The 27030-nt window shown below is 43.0% G+C and overlaps 1 protein-coding gene across 1 annotated transcript in view; it reads left to right on the top strand.

The window, feature by feature from the left end:
* LOC126278574 (uncharacterized) overlaps positions 1-26230 on the top strand; it is a 39197-nt gene extending 12967 nt beyond the window's left edge. Inside the window, exons 3-5 of the mRNA XM_049978780.1 lie at positions 2717-2893; positions 8564-8654; positions 25871-26230. Coding sequence (XP_049834737.1) covers positions 2717-2893; positions 8564-8654; positions 25871-26177 — 575 coding nt within the window. The 3' untranslated portion in view covers positions 26178-26230. The remainder of the gene's footprint in view (positions 1-2716; positions 2894-8563; positions 8655-25870) is intronic.
* The last annotated feature ends 800 nt before the right edge of the window (positions 26231-27030 follow it).

Below are 27030 nucleotides of genomic sequence, written 5' to 3'. Positions count from 1 at the left end.
ATGTGTGTGATGTCCTTAGGTTAGTTAGGTTTAAGTAGTTCTAAGTTCTAGGGGACTGATGACCACAGCAATTAGGTCCTATAGTGCTCAGAGCCGTTTGATTTTGAACCTGCTCAGCGTAATGCAACACTTCGACGTGCCATGGTGTCAACAAGACGTTGGAATTCCACTTCAGATATACTGAACCATGCTTCCTCTGTATCAGTCCTTAACTGCGAAAGTGACCCTGGTGCACTATCTCTTGACTATGCCCCTTAAATGTTCAGTGAGAGTAGTCCCAGGTGATAAGGATGGCCAAATCATCCGCTCAAATTGTCTGGAATGTTCTTCGAACCAATCACAAACCCCTAGGCCCTGTGAGAAGGTGCATTGTTGTCCATAAAAATGAAGTCCGTAAATACATGTAAATGGTCTTCAAGTGGGCGAACACAGCCATTTCCTGTCAATGATAGTTCAATGGGACCAGAGAACCCACTTCCTTTCTTATAAACACAGTCCACATCATTATAGAGCCACCATCAAGCTGCACCGTGCCTTGTTGACAACATGGGTCCATGGCTTCGAGGGGTCTGCACCGCAGTGGAACCAAACCATCTGAAATCTGGAATCACCTGATCAGGTCACAGTTTTCCAATAGTCTAGGCTCCAACCGATATGGTCACGAGCCTGGATGATGTGCTGTTAGCAAAGACACTCACGTGGGTCGTCTGATCCCAAAGCCCATTATCGATCATGTTTCGTCGCGCTGTCCTAACGGTTGCTTTCGTCGTACGTCCCACATTAATTTCTGCTCTTTTTCCACACACTGATGCTTATCTATTAGCACTGACGACTCTACGCAAAGGCCCCTGCTCTCGGTCGTTATGTGAAGGCCGTCGGCCACTGCGTTGTGTGTGATGATGGGTAATCCCTTTGGCATTCTCGGCACACTCTTGAGACTGTAGATCTCGGAATATTGACTTCCCTAACGATTTCCGAAACTGAAAATCCCATGCGTCTAGCTCCAACTACGATACGGAGTTCAGAGTCTGTTGATTCCTGACGTGCGGTATAATCAAGTCGGAAACATTTTCATTCGAATCATCTGAAAAAAAATGACAGCTTCACCAATGCAGTGCCACATTATACACTACTGGCCATTAAAATCACTACACCAAGAAGAAATGCCGATAATAAACGGGTATTCATTGGGCAAATATATTATACTAGAACTGACATGTGATTACATTTTCACGCAGTTTGGGTGCATACATCCTGAGAAATCAGTACCCGCAACAACCACCTCTGGCCGCAATAACGACCTTCATACTGCTGGGCATTCAGTCAAACAGAGCTTGGCTGGCGTGTACAGGTACAGCTGCCCATGCAGCTTCAACACGATACCACAGTTCATCAAGAGCAGTGACTGGCGTATTGTGGCGAGCCAGTTGCTAGGCCACCATTGACCAGACGTTTTCAGTTGGTGAGAGATTTGGAGAATGCGCTGGCCACGGCAGCAGTCGAACATTTTCTGTATCCAGAAAGACCCGTACAGGACCTGCAACATGCGGTTGTGCGTTATCCCGCTGAAATGTAGGGTTCGGCAGGGGTCGAATGAAGGGTAGAGCCACGGGTCGTAACTCATCTGAAATGTAACGTCCACTGTTCAAAGTGCCGTCAGTGCGAACAAGAGGTGACCGAGACTTGTAACCAATGGCACCCCATACCATCACGCCGGATGATACGCCAGTATGGAGATGACGAATACACACTTCCAATGTGCGTTCACCGCGATCTCGCCAAACACACATGCGACCATCATCATGCTGTAAACAGAACCTGGATTCATCCGAAGAAGTGACGTTTTGCCATTCGTGCACTCAGGTTCGTCGTTGAGTGCACCATAGCTGGAGCTCTTGCAGCGTCAAGGGTTACCGCAGCCATGGTCTCCGAGCTGATAGTCCATTATGCTGCAAACGTCGTCGAACTGTTCGTGCAGATGGTTGTTGTCTCGCAAACGTCCGCATCTGTTGACTCAGGGATCGAGTCGTGGCTCCACGATCCGTTACAGCCATGCGGATAAGATGCCTGTCATCTCGGCTGCTAGTGATACGAGGCCGTTGGGATCCAACACTGCGTTCCGTATTACCCTCCTGAACCCACCGATTCCATATTCTGCTAACAGTCATTGGATCTCGACCGACGCGAGCAGCAGTGTCGCGATACGATAAACCGCAATCTTGATAGGCTACAATCCGACCTTTATCAAAGTCGGAAGCGTGATGGAAGGCATTTCTCCTCCTTACACGAGGCATCACAACGTTTCACCAGCAACGGCGGTCAACTGCTGTTTGTGTATGAGAAGTCGGTTGCAAACTTTCCTCATGTGTGAATGCTCTGAAAAGCTAATCATTTGCATAACACAGTGTCTCTTCGTGTCGGTTAAATTTCGCGTCTGTAGCACGTCATCTTCGTGGTGTAGCAATTTTAATGGCCAGTAGTGTACTTTGCGTATGCGATATTACCAGCATCTGCATATGTGCATGTTGCTATCCCACGACTTTTGTCACCTCAGTGTAAGGGCTGTTTCTCAGTATAGTATAGCTTGGATTTTGTCAGGATCAAGTTTAACGCGACACTTTGGCACCAGTGTGTGAACGTTGTACGTTGGTCGTGGTACGCTAGGTACGGCCGCTGGAGGATAGCTCCTGACGCGGTCTCCTGTGGCTGCCCACAGTGTACCCACGTGAGTTCCTGGTGGAGCTGATGGAGCACCTGGTGGAGTACCGCGAGTCGCTGCCCAGTGAGCACCTGCAGCCGCGCCTGCTCTGGGACCGCTGCCACGTCGTGGCCGTCTTCAGGGCGCTGGACCCGCAGCAGGCAGAGGTCATCTCCATCAGCCAGTACCACGTAGGTCAGTCACAGTCGTCCTCATAAAAACAGCGAACCGTATCTGAGTCCTTACACCGTTACAAGTAAATCTTGAATGCTTGTACAGAAGCAAATCTCCATGATCAAAAGTATCCGGACACCTGGCTGAAAATTCCTTGACTTACGGAAAGCGTTTGGTTCCAAATATGTGAGTGGTTCAAAGACTTCTTCAGTAATAGAACCGAGTACGTTGTCCTCGATGGTGAGTATTCATCGCAGGTGAGGGTATTATCTGGAGTGCCCCAGGGAAGTGTGGTAGGTCCGCTGTTGTTTTCTATCTACATAAATGAACTTTAGGATAGGGTGGATAGCAATGTGCAGCTGATTGCTGATGATGCTGTGGTGTACGGAAAGGTTTCGTCGTTGAGTGACTGTAGCAGGATACAAGATGACTTGGACAGGATTTGTGATTGATGTGAAGAATGGCAGCTAACTCTGAATATAGATAAGTGTAAATTAATGCAGATGAATAGGAAAAAGAATCATGTAATGTTTGAATACTCTAGTAGTATAGCGCTTGACACAGTCACGTCGATTAAAATTTGGGCGTAACATTACATAGCGATATGAGGTGGGACAAGCATGTACACTCCTGGAAATGGAAAAAAGAACACATTGACACCGGTGTGTCAGACCCACCATACTTGCTCCGGACACTGCGAGAGGGCTGTACAAGCAATGATCACACGCACGGCACAGCGGACACAGCACGAACCGCGGTGTTGGCCGTCGAATGGCGCTAGCTGCGCAGCATTTGTGCACCGCCGCCGTCAGTGTCAGCCAGTTTGCCGTGGCATACGGAGCTCCATCGCAGTCTTTAACACTGGTAGCATGCCGCGACAGCGTGGACGTGAACCGTATGTGCAGTTGACGGACTTTGAGGGAGGGCGTATAGTGGGCATGCGGGAGGCCGGGTGGACGTACCGCCGAATTGCTCAACACGGGGGGCGTGAGATCTCCACAGTACATCGATGTTATCGCCAGTGGTCGGCGGAAGGTGCACGTACCCGACGACCTGGGACCGGACCGCAGCGACGCACGGATGCACGCCAAGACCGTAGGATCCTACGCAATACCTTAGGGGACCGCATCGACACTTCCCAGCAAATTAGGGACACTGTTGCTCCTGGGGTATCGGCGAGGACCATTCGCAACCGTCTCCATGAAGCTGGGCTACGGTACCGCACACCGTTTGGCCGTCTTCCGCTCACGCCCCAACATCGTGCAGCCCGCCTCCAGTGGTGTCGCGACAGGCGTGAATGGAGGGACGAATGGAGACGTGTCGTCTTCAGTGATGAGAGTCGCTTCTGCTTGGTGCCAATGATGGTCGTATGCGTGTTTGGCGCCGTGCAGGTGAGCGCCACAATCAGGACTGCATACGACCGAGGCACACAGGGCCAACACCCGGCATCATGGTGTGGGGAGCGATCCCCTACACTGGCCGTACACCTCTGGTGATCGTCGAGAGGACACTGAATAGTGCACGGTACATCCAAACGGTCATCGAACCCATCGTTCTACCATTCCTAGACCGGCAAGGGAACTTGCTGTTCCAACAGGACAATGCACGTCCGCATGTATCCCGTGCCACCCAACGTGCTCTAGAAGGTGTAAGTCAACTACCCTGGCCAGCAAGATCTCCGGATCGGTCCCCCATTGAGCATGTTTGGGACTGGATGAAGCGTCGTCTCACGCGGTCTGCACGTCCAGCACGAACGCTGGTCCAACTGAGGCGCCAGGTGGAAATGGCATGGCAAGCCGTTCCACAGGACTACATCCAGCATCTCTACGATCGTCTACATGGGAGAATAGCAGCCTGCATTGCTGCGAAAGGTGGATATACACTGTACTAGTTCCGACATTGTGCATGCTCTGTTGCCTGTGTCTATGTGCCTGTGGTTCTGTCAGTGTGATCATGTGATGTATCTGACCCCAGGAATGTGTCAATAACGTTTCCCCTTCCTGGGACAATGAATTCACGGTGTTCTTATTTCAATTTCCAGGAGTGTAATTGCAGTTGTGGGGAAGGCGGATAGTCGTCTTCTGTTCATTGGTAGAATTTTAGGAAGATATGATTCTTCTCTAAAGGACACCGCTTATAAAACACTAATACCACCTATTCTTGAGTATTGCTAGAGCGTTTGGGATTCCTATCAGCTCGGATTGAGGGAGGACATAGAAGCAATTCAGAGACGGGCTGCTAGATTTGTTACTGGTAGGTTCGATCATGACGCGAATGTTACGAAAATGCTTCAGGGACTCGGGTGGGAGCCTCTAGAGGAAAGGAGGCGTTCTTTTCGTGAATCGCTACTGAGGAAATTTAGAGAACCAGCATTTGAGGCTGCCTGAAGTACAATTTTACTGCCACCAACTTACATTTCGCGGAAAGACCACAAAGATAAGAGAGATAAGGGATCGTATAGAGGCATACAGGCAGTCAGTTTTCCTTCGTTCTTTTTGGGAGTGGAACAGGGAGAGAAGATGCTAGTTGTGGTACGAGGTACCCTTCGCCACGCACCGTATGTTGGATTGCGGAGTATGTGTGTAGTTGTAGATGTAGAAATGACTTACAAGTTCGTGGCGCCTTCCATCGGTGATGCTGGAATTCAATATGATGTTCGCCCACCCTTAGCCTTGATTATAGCTTCCACTATCGCAGGCATACGTTCAATCAGGTGCTGGAAGGTTTCTTGGGGAATTGCAGGCCATTCTTCACGGAGTGCTGCATTGAGGAGAGACATCGGTGTCGGTCGTTCAGGCCTAGCATGAAATCTGCAATCCAAAACATCCCAAAGGTGTGGTGTAGTATTCAGGTCAGGTCTCTGTGCGGGCCAATCCATTACAGGGATGTTACTGTCGTGTAATCATTCCACTACAGGCCGTGCAATACGAACATGTGCTCGATCCCGTTGAAAGATGCAATCGCCATCCCCGAATTGCTCTTCAACAGTGGGAAGCAAGAAATTGCTTAAAACATCAATGTAGGACTGTGCTGTCATAGTGCCCTGCGAAACAACAAGGAGTGCAAGCCCACTCCATGAAAAACGCGACCACAAAACGAAAACGATTTTTAAAAAAATCATACAAATTATAGATCATGTGGAAGTCGTTTTTCCCCATGTAATAGTCATGAAATGATAGTGGCGCCAGAGGCACACACCACAAGGCAGCTTGTGAAGAATAGCAATAGATGTGAATGCAGATGTTGATGTAAGATAATTTCGGTTTTTCTGCAAATCATTGCACTGTATACTTTACTTCAGCTACAGTGCAAAAATAACGAATTTGAGCAATAAAAGATTTTTATCTTGTTTATAATGTTATTATTTGAGTAAAACTAAGATAACAGCCTTCCATTATAAGGAGCATTTAAGAGCAAAAATAAAAATTGATAATAAACGTAAGAACAAATAAATATATCTTAAATATCTCGGATTTGAGATCTCATATCTTACATCCAATAAGTTGCACTCTCCTCAAAAAAGTTAAGAGACTGTACAAGAATGAAACAGTTAGAATTTTATCACCTGATGGTAGGTCAGAGTGTTGGAGTCTAACCGCCAGTCAAAAGAGAAGGATTGAAGCAACAGACGTGAGACAACTAAGAATACTAGCTGGTTACAGACTTTAGCTCGGATACTGAACAATGAAATTAGAAATGAACTGGTTCGGAAAAGTGAGGAGCACAGAAACAAATGAACACATGTAAAAAGATGTCAGATGAACGAATATCTGATTTAATATACAAATATACACATCAAGGAAAGTAAATGTTTTGGCCGCCCTAAGAAGAGACGGAAATAGCAGCAGCAGTCTACTTGAAATTGTAATAGGCAATGATGCCTAAACCAAAAATAGATGTGGTGATCAAGTAATCATCTTCAAATTTCGTTACGTTGTCACTAATCTCTGCCGAGGTTTAAGTGCTGCAAATACTCACAGAGTGATTGAGTTTCCCTTTCCAAGATAAACCAATAATTTCATTGCGTCGTATCCTATATCTTATTCATTATTACATTATGAATATGAACCTGCACACAAGTAAAAGACTAACTGCAGGTTTTATGACTCATTTCGCTTTGACATACATATGGTTAAATATGCTTATTGTACTATCTAATGCACATACGCTGTTCTCAAATGATATTTCTTTATAAATTTATGTAGATTTCATAAAGCATTAGTTTTACAACATAACAAAACGATTTTGTATGTGGGCAGTCGTCTACAATTAGCGTTGAAACATACAAATATTAGTTTTTGAGCATTGTCTTGTTCATGATGGATCGATCTACAAATCTTTTTAAACAACTAAATATGTCTTAAAATACAAATGAAATATCAAAAATGGTAATTTGTTGTTAGAAGTCATTAAACAGTGTCACAGTTTTCACATAGATGTTTGAACAAACGGCTTCCCCTGAAAATCGTCATTTACCTTGTTTAATAGAAACCCTATATCGTAACAAAGCTATCTATTGCTTCACAATATACAATTTCAATTATATAATAAATTTTAAATCGCTGAAGCACGACATATAACCTATTAGTGCGTAATAGTTCTCTCTACATGCTGTCCACAGTACATGTTAGCAACGTTGATAGAAGCACTCCTTACGAAAGATAAAAAACGTTATTTTCAGTTGATTAATTAATATGTTTTCTGGAAACTGTTAATACCGTTGTAACATGTATTTTGAATCTAAGTTTATCGATAAAACAAAATATTGTTCATTACAATTTTAAATATTGTATTTAACGCTGTAATTAAATTCTTTGTTGGAAAACGTCTGTTCCACATAAGTATTATAGTAAGGTAACAGAACAATAATACCTTTGCTTTGCCGTTATCACAATTACACCAGAGAAAGAGCGCATTACAACTAATGCAGAAATTTTAGACGACAGCTATCTCGTTGAAAGAAAGACCCAAGCGGCATCCCGGGACGTACATGGGGCATCACGGAATGGAATGGGGCAGCACCCGTCCCCATGTTGGTGTGTTTCGTGTTTCTGTTAAGAAAAACCACTCTGTCACTTTATCTGTTCAGGAGAGGAAAATAACGCGGAATATTGCAGGTAGAAACTTTCCAATGTTAACATTACTAGTAAGTATCGATACTTTTGTTTTGATACTAACTATTCAATAATTTCATGGTCTCATAAGAAATAAGTATTGATATAGGCAGAATCGGTTAGCGACGGGGGAAATAACAATCTTTTACTGTTAGCTTCGTGAAAATTAAAATGTATGCAGTAACCAATCGATTACTTGTGATATCGTTGGTATCGATGCTTTCCGATAACTTCAGTGTACTGATAACGCTAATCGTGTTTGTACTGGTAGCAGGCATCGAATCAAACCTGCTACTGAAACGAAACAAATTCTCCCACAGTGTCCTACAAATTTCTGGTGTATCTATGGAGTTACCTGGACGCGCTCTGAGATACAGGCAGGAATGCATCTATGATATTGACTCTAAAAACATATCTTTGTTAGTTGTGATACCTACTTTTTTTAATAAAATACATTGAAATGAAAGTTGTTGATATTTTGAGCCTATCGGGTAATTTTCTAAGGAGAATTTCATTTCTAAAATTTCTCGCCTGCAATGAATGATAACCAGACACGTCCATGATTGTCTGTCCACAGGTATGAAAATGCTGAACCTCAGCGAATACGACAGGCATCCTCCCACCACCGAAGGCGGACTCATCACCATGGACACATTCGTGGATGAAGCGTAAGCACACGTATCCCTAGGAATATTATGCTTAACTTCTTAACCACTAAGACTGCGGACATGTAGTAATTGCCTCGTGTGACTCTTAACACACTGACATGGTGTCTAATGGAGATTGTGGGAACTAGGTACGGAAGATTTTCTGCAAGATCACTCACTCCTCCATGACATTCCTTGGCTTATTTTTCTGGTAAGCATTCAATCTTCTGCTACCAATCACCTCTGCTACATACACATTAAAGTGACCACCGCCTATGTTCGAAGTCAACATGCAATAACCATTCGGTGGCAACACTGGCAGTGGATGGTATGTAAAGCGGGCCGCGTGGGCAGGATAAGGGGATAACAGTGCAGTCGTTTTCGTTATGTGGAAACGGAGAGATATGTTTGGCGTCGAAAAGGCATAATCATTGGCTTTCGGGCCGGTTGCTTAGTTTTTCTAGCAGGAACTTCTTTTTCATGATTTCTTTTTGTTCCAGCCTGCTGTGATAGAATATCTTGTGCACATTCTTATCTCTCTTTGGCGACGTAACCTTCTCTGATTATTTTGCCCGTTGTTTGATTAAGGTTTAGGCCCATCTAACTTTTCATAACAATCCCGTTACTGAAGGTCGCAACGGATAACCCAATGATATTCTTTGGGCAGTCAGAGAAAACTACGTTCTGTGAACTAATCTTGTACCAAGAACTTTAAATTTGGGGAGCGTATCAATTAAATGCTACTAATATGACACTCTTTTCCGACATGTCGAGAAATAAATTAACGATAACGGAAGTTAGCTTCAAATGACAAAATCTTTATTTTCACTAATCTTTAGCATGCTGGCAGTAATATTTTTGTGTTTAACAGACGGACAAAGCATTCATGACATATAAACGATCCTATGTCTTTCTCACGTTGGCCTTAATCTGCAGAGTCCTGTGGGGTGGGAAGATCGAGAGAGCACGTGGTCGCTGCTCAATTTTGAAACACAGACATTCACATGCACTAAATCCACGTGGCAAGCAAAATGTCGACAGCATTTTTAGTCAGAAGAATTGTATGCACTTCATGGCTGGTATCGAGCAGGATTTTATTGGCTGCATGTCTTTAGCGTGAAGCGCTTGGAAACAAATCGACTCATCTTACCAAACGCACGCTCGATACAGTTTTTTTATAATTTAAAATGTTCACCAAAAATAAAAATAAGAAGGCAAGCTGTAAGTTTTAAGGTTTGGTTTCTGGTTTGAATTTACAGACAGCGCGGTCGCGCCTAACGGAAATCACATTATTCTACAACCGATTAACTGAACCAAAACTTATAACCAGGACCTAATGGTCATTGCAAATACAGCTACGAGAGGAAATGGTTGATTTTAAGAAATTAATAACATATGCAAATACCTTTTGTCCCTTGTTCGACACAGCCGTTCCGAGGATACGTCTGGTCGCTTACCTGTCTTCAGAACAACTCCCTCTGTAACCGTGGCGCGGAGCTCTCACCGAACGGCTCGAGGTGGTGGGAGAGACCCACGACCAAACTCTGCTAGGAGAACGTTTTGCTTTACACCAAACCCTCGTGTTCCTGGTCTCTACCTTCCTCGACACAGTTTCGGCTTGTAGAAGATTAAGAAACCAACCACTTCAAATAGTTCAAATGGCTCTGAGCACTATCGGACTTAACATCGGAGGTCAGCAGTCCCCTAGAACTTAGAACTACTTAAATATAACTAGCCTAAGGACATCACACACATCTATGCCCGATGCAGGATTCGAACCTGCGACTGTAGCAATCGCGCGGTTCCGGACTGAAGCGCCTAGAACCGCTCGGCCACCGCCGCCGACAAACCCACCACTTCTCTGGTTCGTCTGCCACTGCATTCACAACACTCACACTTCACCACACACTTTCAGGAAGGGTGAAAAACGGAAATAAGCACACAGGACGTGCACATAAGAATGAAAAACGAAATATGTCGAGCCATATTTTTTCTACAGGCATGTGGTTGTTGGGGCTGAGATTAATTAGTTGCATAAAAGATTGATTTAATTTTGATTTTTATACATCAGATAGTATGAAGATTTGTTTTGGCACTAATTTTTAATCATTTAACGACACCTATTGCAATGTCACATCACCCCCTACTTGTAGGAACAAAAAATGGATCGGGAAAGATTTCCGAAACGGCTAAGTTTCCAAACAGTTCACTTACTGCCGTGGTTGAATCATACCGAGGATGAAATATTGGCGCTATCCAAACCTTGCGCCGAGGTAATAATGGTGCACCACGGACCATAGATGACAGAGGTGAATGACGGCTGCGGAGTAGTCTACAGCCAAATAGACTTGCAATAGTTAAGCAGCTGACAGCACAGATGAACCAAAGGATAACCAACAGTGTCTCCTCAACGTTCGTTGAGCGAAAGTTGCAGCAGGCAACTGGTTCGTGTACCTGTGTTGGAGAATGGTTTTGTGGCATTCCCTCAGTGATGTCCTCATTTTGGAAAGCACGATGGATGAACACAAGCATGCATCTATCCTTGAGGATCATGTCCACTCCTCCATTTCATCTGTCTCTACGGGATAGATATGTAGAAATCCGAAGATTATTTGTTAGTTTTTGCCGCAAAAGAGGGTTCCTGGGGTTTTCTAGGGCGATCCTCGTGAGGTAAGGTGTCCCACGTCTTTTCTCGAGCGTCTGATATTTAAAATTTTCCAACATGCGACCATTCGCAGTGCATTTATTTATTCCTATACGCTCAACATTATAAGCCAACTACACTTGGCGTATTCATGTACGTACACGAAAGTATATCTTCAGAAAAATACCCGGAGTAATTGCTCCTATCTACATAAATTTCTGACCTAAGAATGATTTACAATGCAAAGTGGCCGCATTTCAAGAACATATTCAAAAGTAGTTATCGTTTAATTTGCGCAACGGAAAGAATTGTTGGCATAAATGAATATCTGACAGAATTTTATGATCATTGTTACAATCGTAATTTCATTTCGGAGAACGTATGTATGATCCACCTTCTAGGTGAATCGTCTGCAATGGCCGTGCGTCTGACAACCTAATACCTTTCTGTACAAAACCTCTAATATAAAGCTCTAAGGCAGTCTCGTCCAGTGTTATATAATAAACAGCAAGCAGTCTCAGAATCTCCACTCCATCACTTACCTTCTAATCTACAGTAAACGGCACGCAAAACATAACGGAAGTTTTCATCTGATCGCAGTTCTAAAACAAGGTAAAAGTGATCGTAATTGTGCCTCGCATCGACTAAGACTCCTGCTAAGGCGGAATACGAATGAGAGTTAAGTGCAGAGTACAAAAAGTATACAATGCCACGTAAGTAGCCGCATTTTTAAACACGAATTCATCACTGACATGGAAATGCGATAAATCATTCAAGCTTCAGTTCAAATTACAATTATCTCGAGTATAATCTTTGCAACAAGAAAGAGCACAGTTTTCTGCACCTGTTCCATGAGTAATACAGGGCTACCACATGGGACAGTATTGAACAAAGAATAATTCTAGATCCAACAGAAAACCCTGGAATAATTTTAATAAGCGAGAGTGTAATGTATTCAAAACCTTTAACCGTCTATTTACAATTATGTCAACAGTTGCAGTATTTATGTAAGGCAACTGGTTTCGAACTTTACAGGTTCATTTTCAAGCCAGGCCTACTGAGGCTACAAATGAGCAGTACATAGTTGTCAGTGGACAGAGAATACAAAACTGGAACTCCAATAAAAAGTTTAAATGAAACAGAGTAATTATTTAAATACAAACATACCTGCAATGATATGTAAAACATTCTCGGTTATCTTGCCGCATCAAGAAAAACGAGAATGTTTTACATATCAGTGCCGCCGCGAAAGACTTCGTTCTCATATACCTGTACTGACAATGCCTGATCCTAATACTAAATATCACAGCGACAACTCATCTTTAATAAATGGTTGCAGAATGTATGCCACAATCCACACATGCCTGTTACCAATACAAAATCACACTAGAGGTCAACATATCCAACAGCACCATTAAACTTTCGATGGCGCTAGCGTCGCGCCATACGTACTAGGTCTGTTTGAAAAATTCATAAACTTCGTCCATAAAATTTTTCTACGCTTTCCTTTTACTTATTGCGCATGGTCTCCTTCGAAATACTCTCCTCCACAATTGATACACCGTTCCCAACGCCGTTTCGACTTCCGGAAACAGTCTTGGTACATCTCTTGCTGGATCGCACGAAGCGCTGTCTGCGAATTTTCCTTCGTCTCGTCTGAAGTTGCGAATTTTTGTCCCTTTCAACGGGGTTTTCAACTTTGGAAATAAAAAGAAGTCCACAGGTGCCAGGTCTGGAGCGTACGAAGGATGAGGCAGGACAGGGATTTCGTTTAATTCGCAATAGTCACTTACCAACGGCGATGAATGTGCGGGTGCTTTATCGTGATGCAAGAGCCATGAATTGTCTCGACACATTGCAGGCCGTTTCCTTCTCACATTTTCTCGCAGGCTTCGCAACACATCCCAGTAGCAACATCGATTAACTTCTCTCTGTGGCACGAATTCATGATGAACCAATCCTTCGAAGTCAAAGAAAACTATCAGCATGGTTTTAACATTTGACTTCACCTGACGAGATTTTTTTAGTCGTTGAGGAACTTTCCCGACCCTCTGCGGGGACTGACGTTGGTCTCAACATCATAACCGTAGACCCACGTCTCATCACCAGTTACGATTCTCTTAAGAAACATCTCGTTCTCACTTGCGCGATCCAAAAAAATTTTACATATTGTTAGGCAAAGTTCTATCTAGTACTGACTCATGAGCCATGGGACGAACTTGGAAGCGATATGATGCATTCCAAGATGCTGTGCCAGTATTTCATGACATTTATTTATTTATTCGTGTCAGAAGCATTTACGATGTATAAAATAATGTAAAATATTTACATGCCAAGACAATTATTTACACTTTTGCCGCCCAAAAGTTAGCGACATGTATTGCATTTGGCGTTGCATGTAGCAGGTCTTCTGTTGTGCATGTTGCTGAACATTGGGTACACTGTAGCAGGTGGAAAGTCGTTTGCGTTGCTCCACACTCACAGAGCGCCGGCTCCTCTAAAAAAAAAAAAAAAACATTTAGTCAAATTGCTCTTACATTTCGTGACACCCGAGCGTATTCTGTTGAGGGCTCTCCATGTACTCCAATTCTCTGTGTAGCCGGGTGGTAGTCTTTCGCTCGGTGTAATCCATCCCACAGTACTGGTAAGCCTTGCACGCCATAGTTCGATTCGGCATTGCTGTGGTGCCCCAGCTAGAGCCTCGGTAGATCTGAGGAAGCCCTTTCTGGGTTTTAGTTGATAGCCATATAGGGGGTGAGCTTCAGAAGTTTCTGATTTTTTCTTCTCACTTTTTGCTGCTACCTCTCGGCGGATGTCGGGAGGTGCAATTCCCGAGAGGCTGTACAGTTCATCCAGAGGGGTAGGCTTCAAGCACCAGGTGATGATACGATAAGTATCATTAAGAGAGACATCTACTGTTTTGGCATGAATTGAACCAACTGAAATGTTACATTCTTCTGCAATATCTCGGACAGCCAGTCTTCTATAGGCACACATAATTTCGTTGACGTTCATGACGTAAGTGTCGTCGGTAAACGTCGAATGGCATTCTGAACGAGGGTCATCTTTAACTTCAGTGCGCCCATTGTGAAACCGTGTGAACTGTTCGTAGCACCGAGTACACCTTAAGCATTCATCACCGTAGACTTCCTGCACCATTTGCTGTGTCTCTGTAAAGGTTTTCTTGAGTTTCGCGCAAAATTTAATGCAGACGCAATGCTCCTCTGTCTCTGCCATCTCAAAATTCACAAACTGTACGACACACCTTGCTTCTCAATACAGCACTGAAAAATAACTGACAGACATACAACAATGAAACTTCCGGCAGTTCCGAAAGTTTTTGAACCGACGTGAAACAAGTACACATCCGCAGCCAATGGCTGTGCCGTGTTTTAAATATGGATGAATCTAAGTACGTTTAGTAAACCTGAATGAATACAGTGAATGACAACAAAAATGTACAAGTATTACACAAATTCAAACTGTAGTATCGCGTGTACCCGTTACAAATTTTAACAAAATACAGGCATGTCATGGTCAAATACGCACCCATGGCCAATGAGCGATCGAATTAAAATAGGGGGCAAGCAACTTTATATTCCAAGCAAGCGAAGTTTTTGAAAGGCATGAAGTTACGAACTTCGCTAACAGCTGGTAAAATTGTTTTTCATTGACACAACCCGTCTCGCGGCCTAAAGCCGCGTCATTAGGTGCCACAAAGTTAAAAGACCATAGGTACACCCATCGCTCCTAGCTATTCAGTGAATATCGCCAATAACATGGCGAGCGGGACGTAACGAAGACGTGTTCCATACTTTAAAAATTTACCTGTATAGGTGTGCCGGCAGGGCAACTCAGTGCAGGGTAAGGCAAATGCACGAACGACAAATAGGATCTTAATCTGGTGCCCTGCCGGCACACCTATCCAGGCAAATTCTTAAAGAATGGAGCACGTCTTCGTTACCTTTCGATAGCCATGTTATTGACGATATTCTCTGAAGAGCAAATTTTGACTAGGAGCTATGGGTGTACCTATGGTCTTTTAAGTTGTTACACCTAACGATGCGGTTTTAGGCCCCGAGACGGATTGTGTTTTATAAAAAACAATTTTACCACCTGTTACAGGAGCTCTCTCTAATTTCATAAAATAGGGGCATCGCATAGCCTTTATTAACCAGTTACATTCAATATAACATACAATGAAACAAATATAAATCACATTTATTGCTGCATTACAAAACTTGCGTTATACGTATAGATTGTTGTCGTCCAGAAGTCCACCCACATAAATAGTTTACATACATGTTGTTGTTGTTGTTGTGGTCTTCAGTCCTGATACTTGTTTGATGCAGCTTTCCACGCTACTCTATCCTGTGCAAGCTTCTTCATCTCCCAGTACCTACTGCAACCTACATCCTTCTGAATCTGCTTAGTGTATTCATCTCTTGGTCTCCCTCTACGATTTTTACTCTCCACGCTGACCTCCAATGCTAAATTGGTGATCCCTTGATGCCTCAGAACATGTCCTACCAATCAATCCCTTCTTCTAGTCAAGTTGTGCCACAAACTTCTCTTCTCCCCAATCCTATTCAATACCTCCTCATTAGTTATGTGATCTACCCATCTAATCTTCAGCATTCTTCTGTAGCACCACATTTCGAAAGCTTCTATTCTATTTTTGTCTTATCATCCACGTTTCACTTCCATACATGCCTACCCTCCACACAAATACTTTGCGAAATGACTTCCTGACACTTAAATCTATACTCGATGTTAACAAATTTCTCTTCTTCAGAAACGCTTTCCTTGCCATTGCCAGTCTACATTTTATATCCTCTCTACTTTGACCATCATCAGTTATTTTGCTCCCCAAATAGCAAAACTCCTTTACTACTTGCAGTAGTACTTTAAGTGTCTCGTTTCCTAATCTAATACCCTCAGCATCTCCCGACTTAATTCGACTACATTCCACTATCCTCGTTTTGCTTTCGTTGATGCTCATCTTATATCCTCCTTTCAAGCCACTGTCCATTCCGTTCAACTGCTCTTCCGAGTTCTTTGATGTCTCTGACAGAATTACAATGTCATCGGCGAACCTCAAAGTTTTCATTTCTTCTCCATGGATTTTAATAACTACTCCGAATTTTTCTTTTGTTTCCTTTACTGCTTGCTCAATATACAGATTGAACAACATCGGGGAGAGGCTACAACCCTGTCTCACTCCCTTCCCAACCGCTACTTCCCTTTCATGCCCCTCGACTCTTATAACTGTCATCTGGTTTCTGTACAAATTGTAAATAGCCTTTCGCTCTCTCTATTTTACCCCTGCCACCTTTAGAATTTGAAAGAGAGTACTCCAGTCAGCATTGTCAAAAGCTTTCTCTAAGTCCACAAATGCTAGAAATGTACGTTTTCGTTTCCATAATTTATTTTCAAAGATAAGTCGTAAGGACAGTATTGCCTCACGTGTTCCAACATTTCTGCGGAATCCAAACTGATCTTCGCCGAGGTCGGGTTCTACGAGTTTTTCCATTCGTCTGTAAAGAATTCGCGTTAGTATTTTGCCGCTGTGACTTATTAAACTGATACTTCGGTAATTTTCCCATCTGTCAACACCTGATTTCTTTGGGATTGGAATTATTATATTCTTCTTGAAGTCTGAGGGTATTTCGCCTGTCTCATACATCTTGCTCACCAGATGGTAGAGTTTTGACAAGACTGGCTCTCCCAAGGCCGTCAGTAGTTCCAATGGAATGTTGTCTACTCCCGGGGCCTTGTTTCGACTCAGGTCTTTCAGTGCTCTGTCAAACTCTTCACGCAGTATCGTATCTCCCATTTCATCTTCATCTACATCCACCTCCATTTCCATAATATTGTCCTCAAGTACATCGCAATTGTATAGACCCTCTATTTACTCCTTCCACCTTTCTGCTTTCCCTTCTTTGCTTAGATCTGGGTTTCCATCATACAAGTGCTTCTCTTTTCTCCAAATGTCTCTTTAATTTTCCTGTAGCCAGTATCTATCTTACCCATAGTGAGATAACCATCTATATCACCTCTAGCCATCCCTGCTTAGCCATTTTGCACTTCCTGTCGTACTCGTTTTTGAGACGTTTGTATTCCTTTTGCCTGCTTCATTTATTGCATTTTTATATTTTCGCCTTTCATCAATTAAATTCAGTAATTCTTCTGTTACCCAAGGATCTCTACTAGCCCTCGTCTTTTTACATACTAAGTCATCTACTGTATTTCTTTCCCCCATTCCTCTCAATTGTTCCCTTATGCTCTCCCTGAAACTCTGTACAACCTCTGGTTTAGTCAGTTTATCTAGGTCCTGTCTCCTTAAATTCCCACCTTTTTGCAGTTTCTTCAGTTTTAATCTACAGTTCATAACCAATAGATTGTGGTCAGAGTCCACATTTGCCCCTGGAAATGTCTTACAATTTAAAACCTGGTTCCTAAATCTCTGTCTTACTATTATGTAATCTATCTGAAACCTGTCAGTATCTCCAGGCTTCTTCCATGTATACAAACTTCTTTTATGATTCTTGAACCAAGTGTTAGCTATGATTAAGTTGTGCTCTGTGCAAAACTGTACCAGGCGGCTTCCTCTTTCATTTCTTAGCCCCAATCCATATTCACCTACTACGTTTCCCTCTCTCCCTTTTCCTACTACTGAATTCCAGTCACCCATGACTATTAAATTTTTGTCTCCCTTCACTAACTGAATAATTTATTTTATTTCATCATACATTTCTTCAGTTTCTTCGTCATGTGCAGAGCTAGTTGGCATATAAACCTGTACTACTGTAGTAGGTATGGGCTTCGTGTCTATCTTGGTCACAATTATGCGTTCACTATGCTGTTTGTAGTAGCTTACCCGCACTCCTATTTTCTTATTCATTATTAAACCGACTCCTGCGTTACCCCTTTTTGAGTTTGTATTTATAATCCTGTATTCACCTGACCAAAAGTCTTGTTCCTCCTCCAGCGAATTTCAATAATTGCTACTACATCTAACTTTAACCTATCCATTCCCCTTTTTAAATTTTCTAACCTACCTGCTCGATTAAGGGATCTGACATTCCACGCTCCGATCCGTAGAATGCCAATTTTCTTTCTCCTGATAACGACGTCCTCCTGAGTAGTCCCCGTTCGGAGATCCGAATGGGGGACTATTTTACCTCCGGAATATTTTACCCAAGAGGACGCCATCATCACTAAACCATACAGTAAAGCTTTCAGCCGTTCGCAGTACCAGCACAGCAAGGCCGTTTTGGCTTGTGTTACAAGACCAGATCAGTCAATCACCCAGACTGTTGCCCCTGCAACTACTGAAAAGGCTGCTGCCTCTCTTCAGGAACCACATGTTTGTCTGGCCTCTCAACAGATATCCCTCCCTTGTGGTTGCACCTACGGTACGGCTATCTGTATCGCTGAGGCACGCAAGCCTCCCCACCAACGGAAAAGTCCATGGTTCTTGGGAGGGTTAACATAACATAAAATATTTAAAAACAATGCATATCGTTTATTTCACCAATAATTTTTGTAAAAAATGGTTACATAGTCCTACGAAAACAGCGTCTCGTGGCTCTGAATCACTGCATCTCGTCTTGCGCTACCACTTTGAAATCGCATTGTACTGTATTCAAAGCGCGTACCCGCTCATGCGAGTCCTGTTGTCGTAAATCAGATAGGACGAATACGGTGATGTGGTTACTCAAAGATTTTGCATAATTCCAAACAGTTTTGCGTTACTGGTCATGCATGTTGCATGAACAACCTTTTTTCAGACAGTGTCCATATGATTACTCCACCAGTCATATACAAATGTCACGGCCTGACATATTTACTAACTAGACACGCTAATTTACGCCCTGTCCTACGAAACTTTGTTTCAAATTCAAACGTCATGATCTAACATAGTCTCTGACTTACATATCTAATTACGGATTGCACTCAAATAATCTGATATCCACTACAAATGGCTCTCGTACGAAACATTGTTCTATGTGTCACACACACAGTATTTTCTATCTATTCCTTATGATACAATCATACACTATTTTAGACCTCTAATGAAGCAATTAAAACTTGAAAAGGCCATGGTCATTATGTGTAATCTTCATGCGAAAACCTACATACCATCACTGGAAAACTAAATAAAATAAATTAAAACCAAATTTAAGAAATAAAATTTAGAAGGTCAAGAAGTAAAATTTAGAAATTCAAACCGTCTACTGTTCAGACGAATGACTAAAAACGCATTTCTGTACGGTGTTGATTGAAAACTAACTACTTCACTGAAAGGAACGTTAAGTTTGAACACATGTTAAGTTATGTTAAAGACCTGTAAAAGCTGCAAGCAAGTACCACGGTAAGCTGCCAAAGTGCTAGCTGAAGTCTCACTACAACTTTGTGTGTGTGTGTGAATTCCTATGGGAGCAAATTGCTGAGATCATCGGTCCCTAGACTTACACACTACTTAAACTAACTTACCCCGAGGGAGGACTCGAACCTCCGGGGGGAGTAGCCGCCCGATTTGTGACACGGTGCCTCTAACCGCGCGGCCACTACGCGCGGCTCACTACACCTTCGTAACTCGTTACATAACAATGACTAACAGAAAGGATCTTAAAAGCAGGTCACTACATCGTTTGTCCATAGCAAAAAAGTGGAACCAACCGACAGAGCTATTCATGGAAGACCAGGCAGAAAGGCAGGGAGGAACAGACTAGACTGCTTTGTGTAGCTCAAACGGGACACAACGCGGCCGCAAAGGCTTACTAATGGCTCGCACCTCTGTTCCCCAAGTATCTCTTTTCAGAGACATCTTCTCAGTTAGTCAAAGACTGTGAGACCTCCAGTAATCGTTCATTTGGTACAGAACATCTTTGCTATCTGCTTACGATTCAGAATACGTGGAAGAAAGAGTAATTTTGAGAGTTGACATTTTGACAGAGAATTTTCAATGTCTCCTGTTTTATTCATTTGTTTATTTATTTGACGTGAAAATATAAGGGCTCACAGACCCTCTCTCGCACCTTAACAGACATCCTGAGTGAGTCAACATTACAATTTGTGTGATAATGATAATAAAACTCAGAATTACCAAATGTTACTCTTATTAACATGTTATTAACCAGTCCCTTCTTTACGTTCTTCTTGAATGTGTGGAATGTCTTAAGAGAATATGTGGCAACAGTACAGAAGAAATCAGTGTGGAGGAGAGTTAACTGGTCAGAGGAAGAACGAGAAATAATAGTGTAAGATTAGCAGATGAAAGAGAAGGAAGATAAGTGAAATAGAAAGAGACGAGAGAAGCATGGTTAGTTTACAATGTGACGTAGATATTGGTTACCTGAAACAGCCAGAAATAAATCTGTTTGATAGCGAGAAGTAAGCAATTCCGATGATACCAGGTAAAGATTTAATCTCCTCTTGAATGCAGAGTAGTTTTGGATAAGATGCAAGTCATAAGGCGCGAATGAATAAGAAGATGGAGAAAGATTTAGTGCTATGCGAAAGTACGCTCAAGATGCTAGACGTATTTAATGTTGTATCGCAGTTATGGAAAGATGAAGGCGTTCGATATGTCAGGAGAATTATTGGGGACTCCAGTGACCAAGAAACGGATTACGTAAGCAGTGCCTGTGAAAGCCACATCGCCTGTACAGTTGCGTACACCCTAACCGAGCGCTGGAACTACTCACGTGATCAAACAACTTGTGTTACACGCGCACGTTACACAACCGTTCATAGTTCTAGAATCACTGAAAGAAAGTCTACGGCCAGTAGCGTCGAAACACCCAGATGATGCAATATTAATGGGAGACAGTTTTAACCTACGGAATATAGACTGGGACGTGTACGGTTTCATTACAGGGGTTACAGAAGGACAGTCTTTTGAACACTTTATAATGAGCCTAGTGTTTGTAAAAACTGTTCGCACCTAGTGTGAAAAGTATCCATGCATGACTGACAAATTTTTACTACTGTTATGAATTTTTCAGTTTACGGAATAGTCACGCAAAATATGAGCTCATTTTTATAAAATTTTAATTAATATTTTAACTGAACAGATGATAGGGGAAATGAAATTAAAGAAAAATAAAGGACATTTAAACTATGATATTTATTTTAAAGTTTATTAGTGTTCAACTAAACATACAGCATGCTTAGCCTGACTCAATGCTGGTGCCATATTTACTATTAGGAAAACGTGACTTTCTAAGAATAGGAAACAAAAACATAATAGGAAACAAAGAATAGGAAACAGGGTGCAATACCGCATTCAAAACTAACACACAAAGATCGTTGAAGGGTACAAAAAAGGAAATGAACCATAACCAGTCGATTCTATTTAAGATAAAGAAATACCGTAGTCCTTTTCCTAATGGATAACCGCAGACAGTAAGTTTATACAAAGAAAAGTGGTTCGATATATTCACAATCTTACCAAATGATTTCTGAAATCTTTAAAAAATTATGTGAAATAGAAACAACTGTTCGTCGTACCGATTAATTACGCCTGAATACTCGAAGTATTATCGGAGAGAGTACGGTAGCTGAGGGCCACTTTTGTTACTACAACACATGCTCCACCTGGTCAACTATATTTACAGAAATGTGTAATTCCACAATAATTTTAATAATAAAAATTAAATCGAAATATTAGTTACAAGAGAAACTTCCGAAGAGCGTTAATAACGCCATAATATTGACCTGATGGGTCAAACAAGTTTACCAGCACTTGGTACTGGTACCACAGACCACACACCACGTGGGTTGAAGGTAAAGAAAAATTAGTAATTTGGAAAATTTTATCCAGAGGAAAGCTTAAGATCACAGGCACATTCACACTAGAAGACCGATGATCTTAATTACAATTACGCCTCGTCACCACGTGTTTTCACTTTCCTTTATTCGAATGGAGACAAAGACACTACCGCAATACATTCTGAAACTTAACACTGAAACTCCACTGCGTCGCGATTTAAAATAATATGAAAGCGTTTTCGATGTAGACCTGTAACAAAAATGATTAATTTTTCAGTTAGGTTGAACTTACGAATTCCATTGTCCTTCGGACACACCAGACACGCGCTTACCCGGAGATCTTACCACTTCAGAAATTGGCCGCAGACTGAGTAGCGTGGGCCTCTTCCAATGGTGTCCCACAGATACAATAGGATGTGACCAGAGAGGCAGCTTCCTGTACCAACTTGACAAGGCACATACAGGATCACACCAAGGAGACAAACCTCTTTGCCTTAGAAATCGTAGCTACCTACTCAGACGTTGGTGCTACTGTTCTCTAACAGACAAACTTCTCTGCTACCACCGAGCATGCAACTACAAATACACTCACTCATTCATCCTTTCACACCAGAAGGGAACAGATGACAATATCTTAAGACATCTTATACGCTATGTAAAGGGGGCGGCTGTGGGTTCCATATGAAACTGTATGATAGAAATTACATATAAAAATGTATTTGAAAGTGTTGTATGTGTCAATATAACATATTCCACTGCTCAGTCTCCTCTCAGATAAATTTAGAAACACTACAGTACATTTTGAGGTGGAATGTATGACGTAAATAACAAAATATCGAGGAAAATCGCATGAAAGGAATCTAACAGAGACCTTTCAAGGTATTCCGAAAACTGTATCGAGGAGCTAGTTGTACAGCCCACAGACAATGGAAATATTATAGATCTTTAGCTAAAAACTGGCCTGACCTGATCGACGGCATCACTATAGAGACACGGATTATTGACGATGATGTCATCATAATGACTTCGGTTATTAATGTTAATAGATAAATCAAAAAATCTGGAAGAGTATGACTGTTGGAAAGAGCAACTAAACAGCTGTTAGCATCCCACTTATACAATGAACTGACATCATGTAGTTCCAATACGATAAGCGTAGAGGAATTATGGTTAATATTCAAAAAGATTTAAACCACATTTTGGAGAAGTATGTGCAGAGTAAGCGGGCTAACGAAGGAGAAGTTCTACAGTGTTTTAACAACAAAGTTCGAAAAAGGCTGAGTAAGCAAAGGCTGTCGCACTCTCGGTAGAAAGGAGAACGCACAAATGACGATACGCAAAACTTATTGGCAATTCGTGTGTCTGTAAAAAGACTGATGCGAGAAGCATACTACAGCTACCACAGTCATACTTTAGCAAAAGATGTGCCTGAGATCCCTAGAAAATTCTGGTCCTACGTAAAATCGCTAAGTGCGTCTACCGCTTTTATCCATTCACTCGTTGACGAGACTGGTGTGGCAGTAGAAGATTGCAAAAGTAAAGCCGAAGTTTTACAGTTTGCATTTTAAAAAAATAATTCACGCTTGAGAATCGTACAGACTGAAACGTCCCCTTTGAAAAATTTATACACGACTGTGCTTAAACTGAAACACAATATTTTTGGCACAACGCAATCTGACTTTCAATAATCCCTACAAAAGAATGGCCCTGACTAACATTAACCTATACCTTTCACAAATCACTTACCTCACAAAAATCTTCGTTACTCGAACTACTGCAATACAGCGAGCGCCACTACTGCCAGCTAAATAAAAGATTCAAACTACGGAAGGCACTAACTACTGATAGGTATAGTTAGCAAATGAAAGATTTTAATAGAGAACAAACAGTGTATTTACCTTAATAGTCAAAATATATATATGGTAGTTCATGACATCCAGTCTTACAAATTACAAAACTCCGCCATCTCTCTCCCCACGTCCACCACTGCTGGCGGCTCACCTCCAACTGCGGAACGCTACCCGCTGTTAGCATCCAGCTGCCGCTGCCCAACACTACAATGGCGAGTATTACAACAATGCCAACCAGCCACAGACTGCAGACGGCACAGCCAGTGATTTTCATACAGAGCGCTACGTGGCGGCGGCGTTACCAATAAAAAAACCTGAACAGCCTACTTACAAGACATACCGTCGTTTGACCATCGCACAGACTCCCGTGTGGAGGACATTATAATAGGAATTTATGGCGTATATGTTCAAATGGCTCTAAGCACTATGGGACTTAAACATCTGAGGTCATCAGTCCCCTAGACTTAGGACTACTTAAACCTAACTAACCTAAGGACATCACATACATTCACTCCCGAGGCAGGATTCGAACCTGCGACCGTAGCCTCAGCGCGGTTCCGGACTGAAGCGCCTAGAACCGCTCGGCTACAGAGGCCAGCCATGGCGTAGAGAAACAACTGAAAGAGTTGAAAGCGAGAAAGTCACCATATCCTGATGGAAAACCAATTCGGCTTTACAAAGAGTAAAACATTCACCCCTTAACTTTCATTTATCGCGAATCTCTCGCTCAGGGCAAAGTGCTAAGCGACGGGGAAAAGCGGAAGTGACACCTGTATAGAAGAACGGCAAAAGAACTGAGCACGGTTTTAGAAAGCATCGCTTGTGCAAAACTCAGCTTGCCCTTTTCTCATGTGATAGCCTGTGAAAAATGGGAGGGCAACAGGCGGATTCCACACTCCTAGATTTCCGTAGTTTACAAGGTGCCACACTGCCGACTGATAGCGAGGGCACAAGCATACGGAACAGGTTCCCAGGTATGTAGTGGCTCGAAGACTTCTTAAGTGACAGGGCCCAGTATGTTGTCCTCGACGGCGAGTCTTCATCAGAGAGTAAAGAGTGTTCCAGAGAAGTGTTATAGGACCACTATTATTTTCTGTATACGTAAATGATATGGTGGACAACGTAATCTGCGGCTGCTTGTCGATGATGTTGTCGTGTTTGGGAAGATGTAGTCGTTTGGTGACTGCAGGGGGGTACAAGATGACTTTGACAAAATTTCTAGCTGGTGTTGTGAATGGCAGCTAGCTCTAAATACAGAGAAATGTAAGTTAATGCGGATAAGCAGCAAAAACAAACCCATAACGTTCGAATAGAGCATGAGCAGTGTCCTGCTTCACACAGCCACGTTGATTAAATATCTAGGCGCAACGCTGCAAAGCAATATGATATACGACGAGCATGTAAGGGTTGTAGTAGGGAAGACGAAGGGTATATTGGAGAATGTTAGGAAAGCGTGGTTCATCTGTACAGGAGACAGCGTAGAGGACACTAGCGCGACCCATTGTTGAGTAATGTTCGAGTGTTTGGGATCCGCGCTAGATCGGATTAAAGGAAGACATCGAACCAATTCAGAGGTAGGCTGCTAGATTTGTTACCGGTATGTTGGAACAACACGCAGTCATTACGGAGATGCTCCGGTAACCCAAATGAGAATCACTGGAAGGAAGACGACGTTCTTTTCGAGAAGCACTACTGAGAAAATGTAGAGAACTGTCATTTAAGCTGACTGCAGAACAATTTTACTGCCGCCCTACCCTCAAGGCGTTAATTTTGTTTTGGAAAATATATCATTATATTCTAGACTAACAACAGAGATGTCCAGTATCTTTTCGAAAATTCTTCTAATATTTGAAATTGTCATGAACTGGCAATGCTGTATGACGGCGAAGTGACTTTGAGATGATTATTTGGTTCTGTACACTGTCAGTTGTGTAGAGCGCACAGCGTTTTCTTCTTCTCTGCAGGTACAGGCGGCTGCTGAACGAGTTCCTGGCGATGATCGACTGCCTGCCGGACGAGCGCAACCTCTGCGGCTGCCGGGACCAGGTCTGTCCGTGCACAGCGCCCCCAAAGGAGTCGGCAGAGGAGCTGGCGGAGGAACAACGCGGGGATGAGCCCCCGTGGATGGGGCCCGCACCCACGTCTCTGGCCGGCCTGCTGGCGCACAGCCACGGCAGGTCCGGGCCATCGTCAGAGCCCCCGAAGAGGTCCGTGGCGGGGCTGATCGAGGACCACCACATGGACATCGGCATCAGCACGGACGGCGCCTAACGAGGCGCAGCTTCCTGTTAACCCTGAAACAGAATATACCAGACGCTACTCTACACCACTACTTTGTTCATACACTACTGGCCATTACAATTTCTACACCAAGAAGAAATGCAGATGATAAATGGCTATTCATTGGACAAATATATTATATTAGAACTGGCATGTGACTACATTTTCACGCAATTTGGGTGCATAGATACTGAGAAATCAGTACCCAGAACAATCACCTCTGGCCGTATTAACGGCCTTGATACGCCTGGGCATTCAGTAAAACAGAGCTTGGGTGGCGGGTACAGCTGCCCATGCAGCATCAACACGATACCACAGTTCATCCAGAGTAGTGACTGGCGTATTGTGACGAGCCAGTTTCTCGGCCACCATTGATCAGACGTTTTCAGTTGGTGAGAGATCTGGAGAATGTGCTGGCCAGGGCAGCAGTCGAACATTTTCTATATTCAGAAAGGCCCGTACAGGACCTGCAACATGCGGTCGTGCATTATCCTGCTGAAATGTAGGGTATCGCAGGGATCGAATGAAGGGTAGAGCCAGGGGTCGTAAAACATCTGAAATGTAACGTCCACTGTTCGAAGTGCCGTCAATGCGAACAAGGGGTGACCGAGACGTGTAACCAATGGCACCCCAGTCCGCAGCTCGTGGTCGTGCGGTAGCGCTCGAGCTTCCCGCGCCCGGGTTCCCGGGTTCGATTCCCGCTGGGGTGAGGGATTTTCTCTACCTCGTGGTGACTGGGTGTTGTGTGATAACCTTAGGTTAGTTAGGCTTAAGTATTTCTAACTTCTAGGGGACTGATGACCATAGATGTTAAGTCCCATAGTGCTCAGAGCCATTTGAACCA

This window comes from Schistocerca gregaria, chromosome 6 (assembly GCF_023897955.1).
Source record: "Schistocerca gregaria isolate iqSchGreg1 chromosome 6, iqSchGreg1.2, whole genome shotgun sequence".
NCBI classification, from domain to species: domain Eukaryota; kingdom Metazoa; phylum Arthropoda; class Insecta; order Orthoptera; family Acrididae; genus Schistocerca; species Schistocerca gregaria.
Note: the sequence above shows the minus strand (reverse complement) of the source record. Positions and strands in the feature narration are given on the sequence as shown.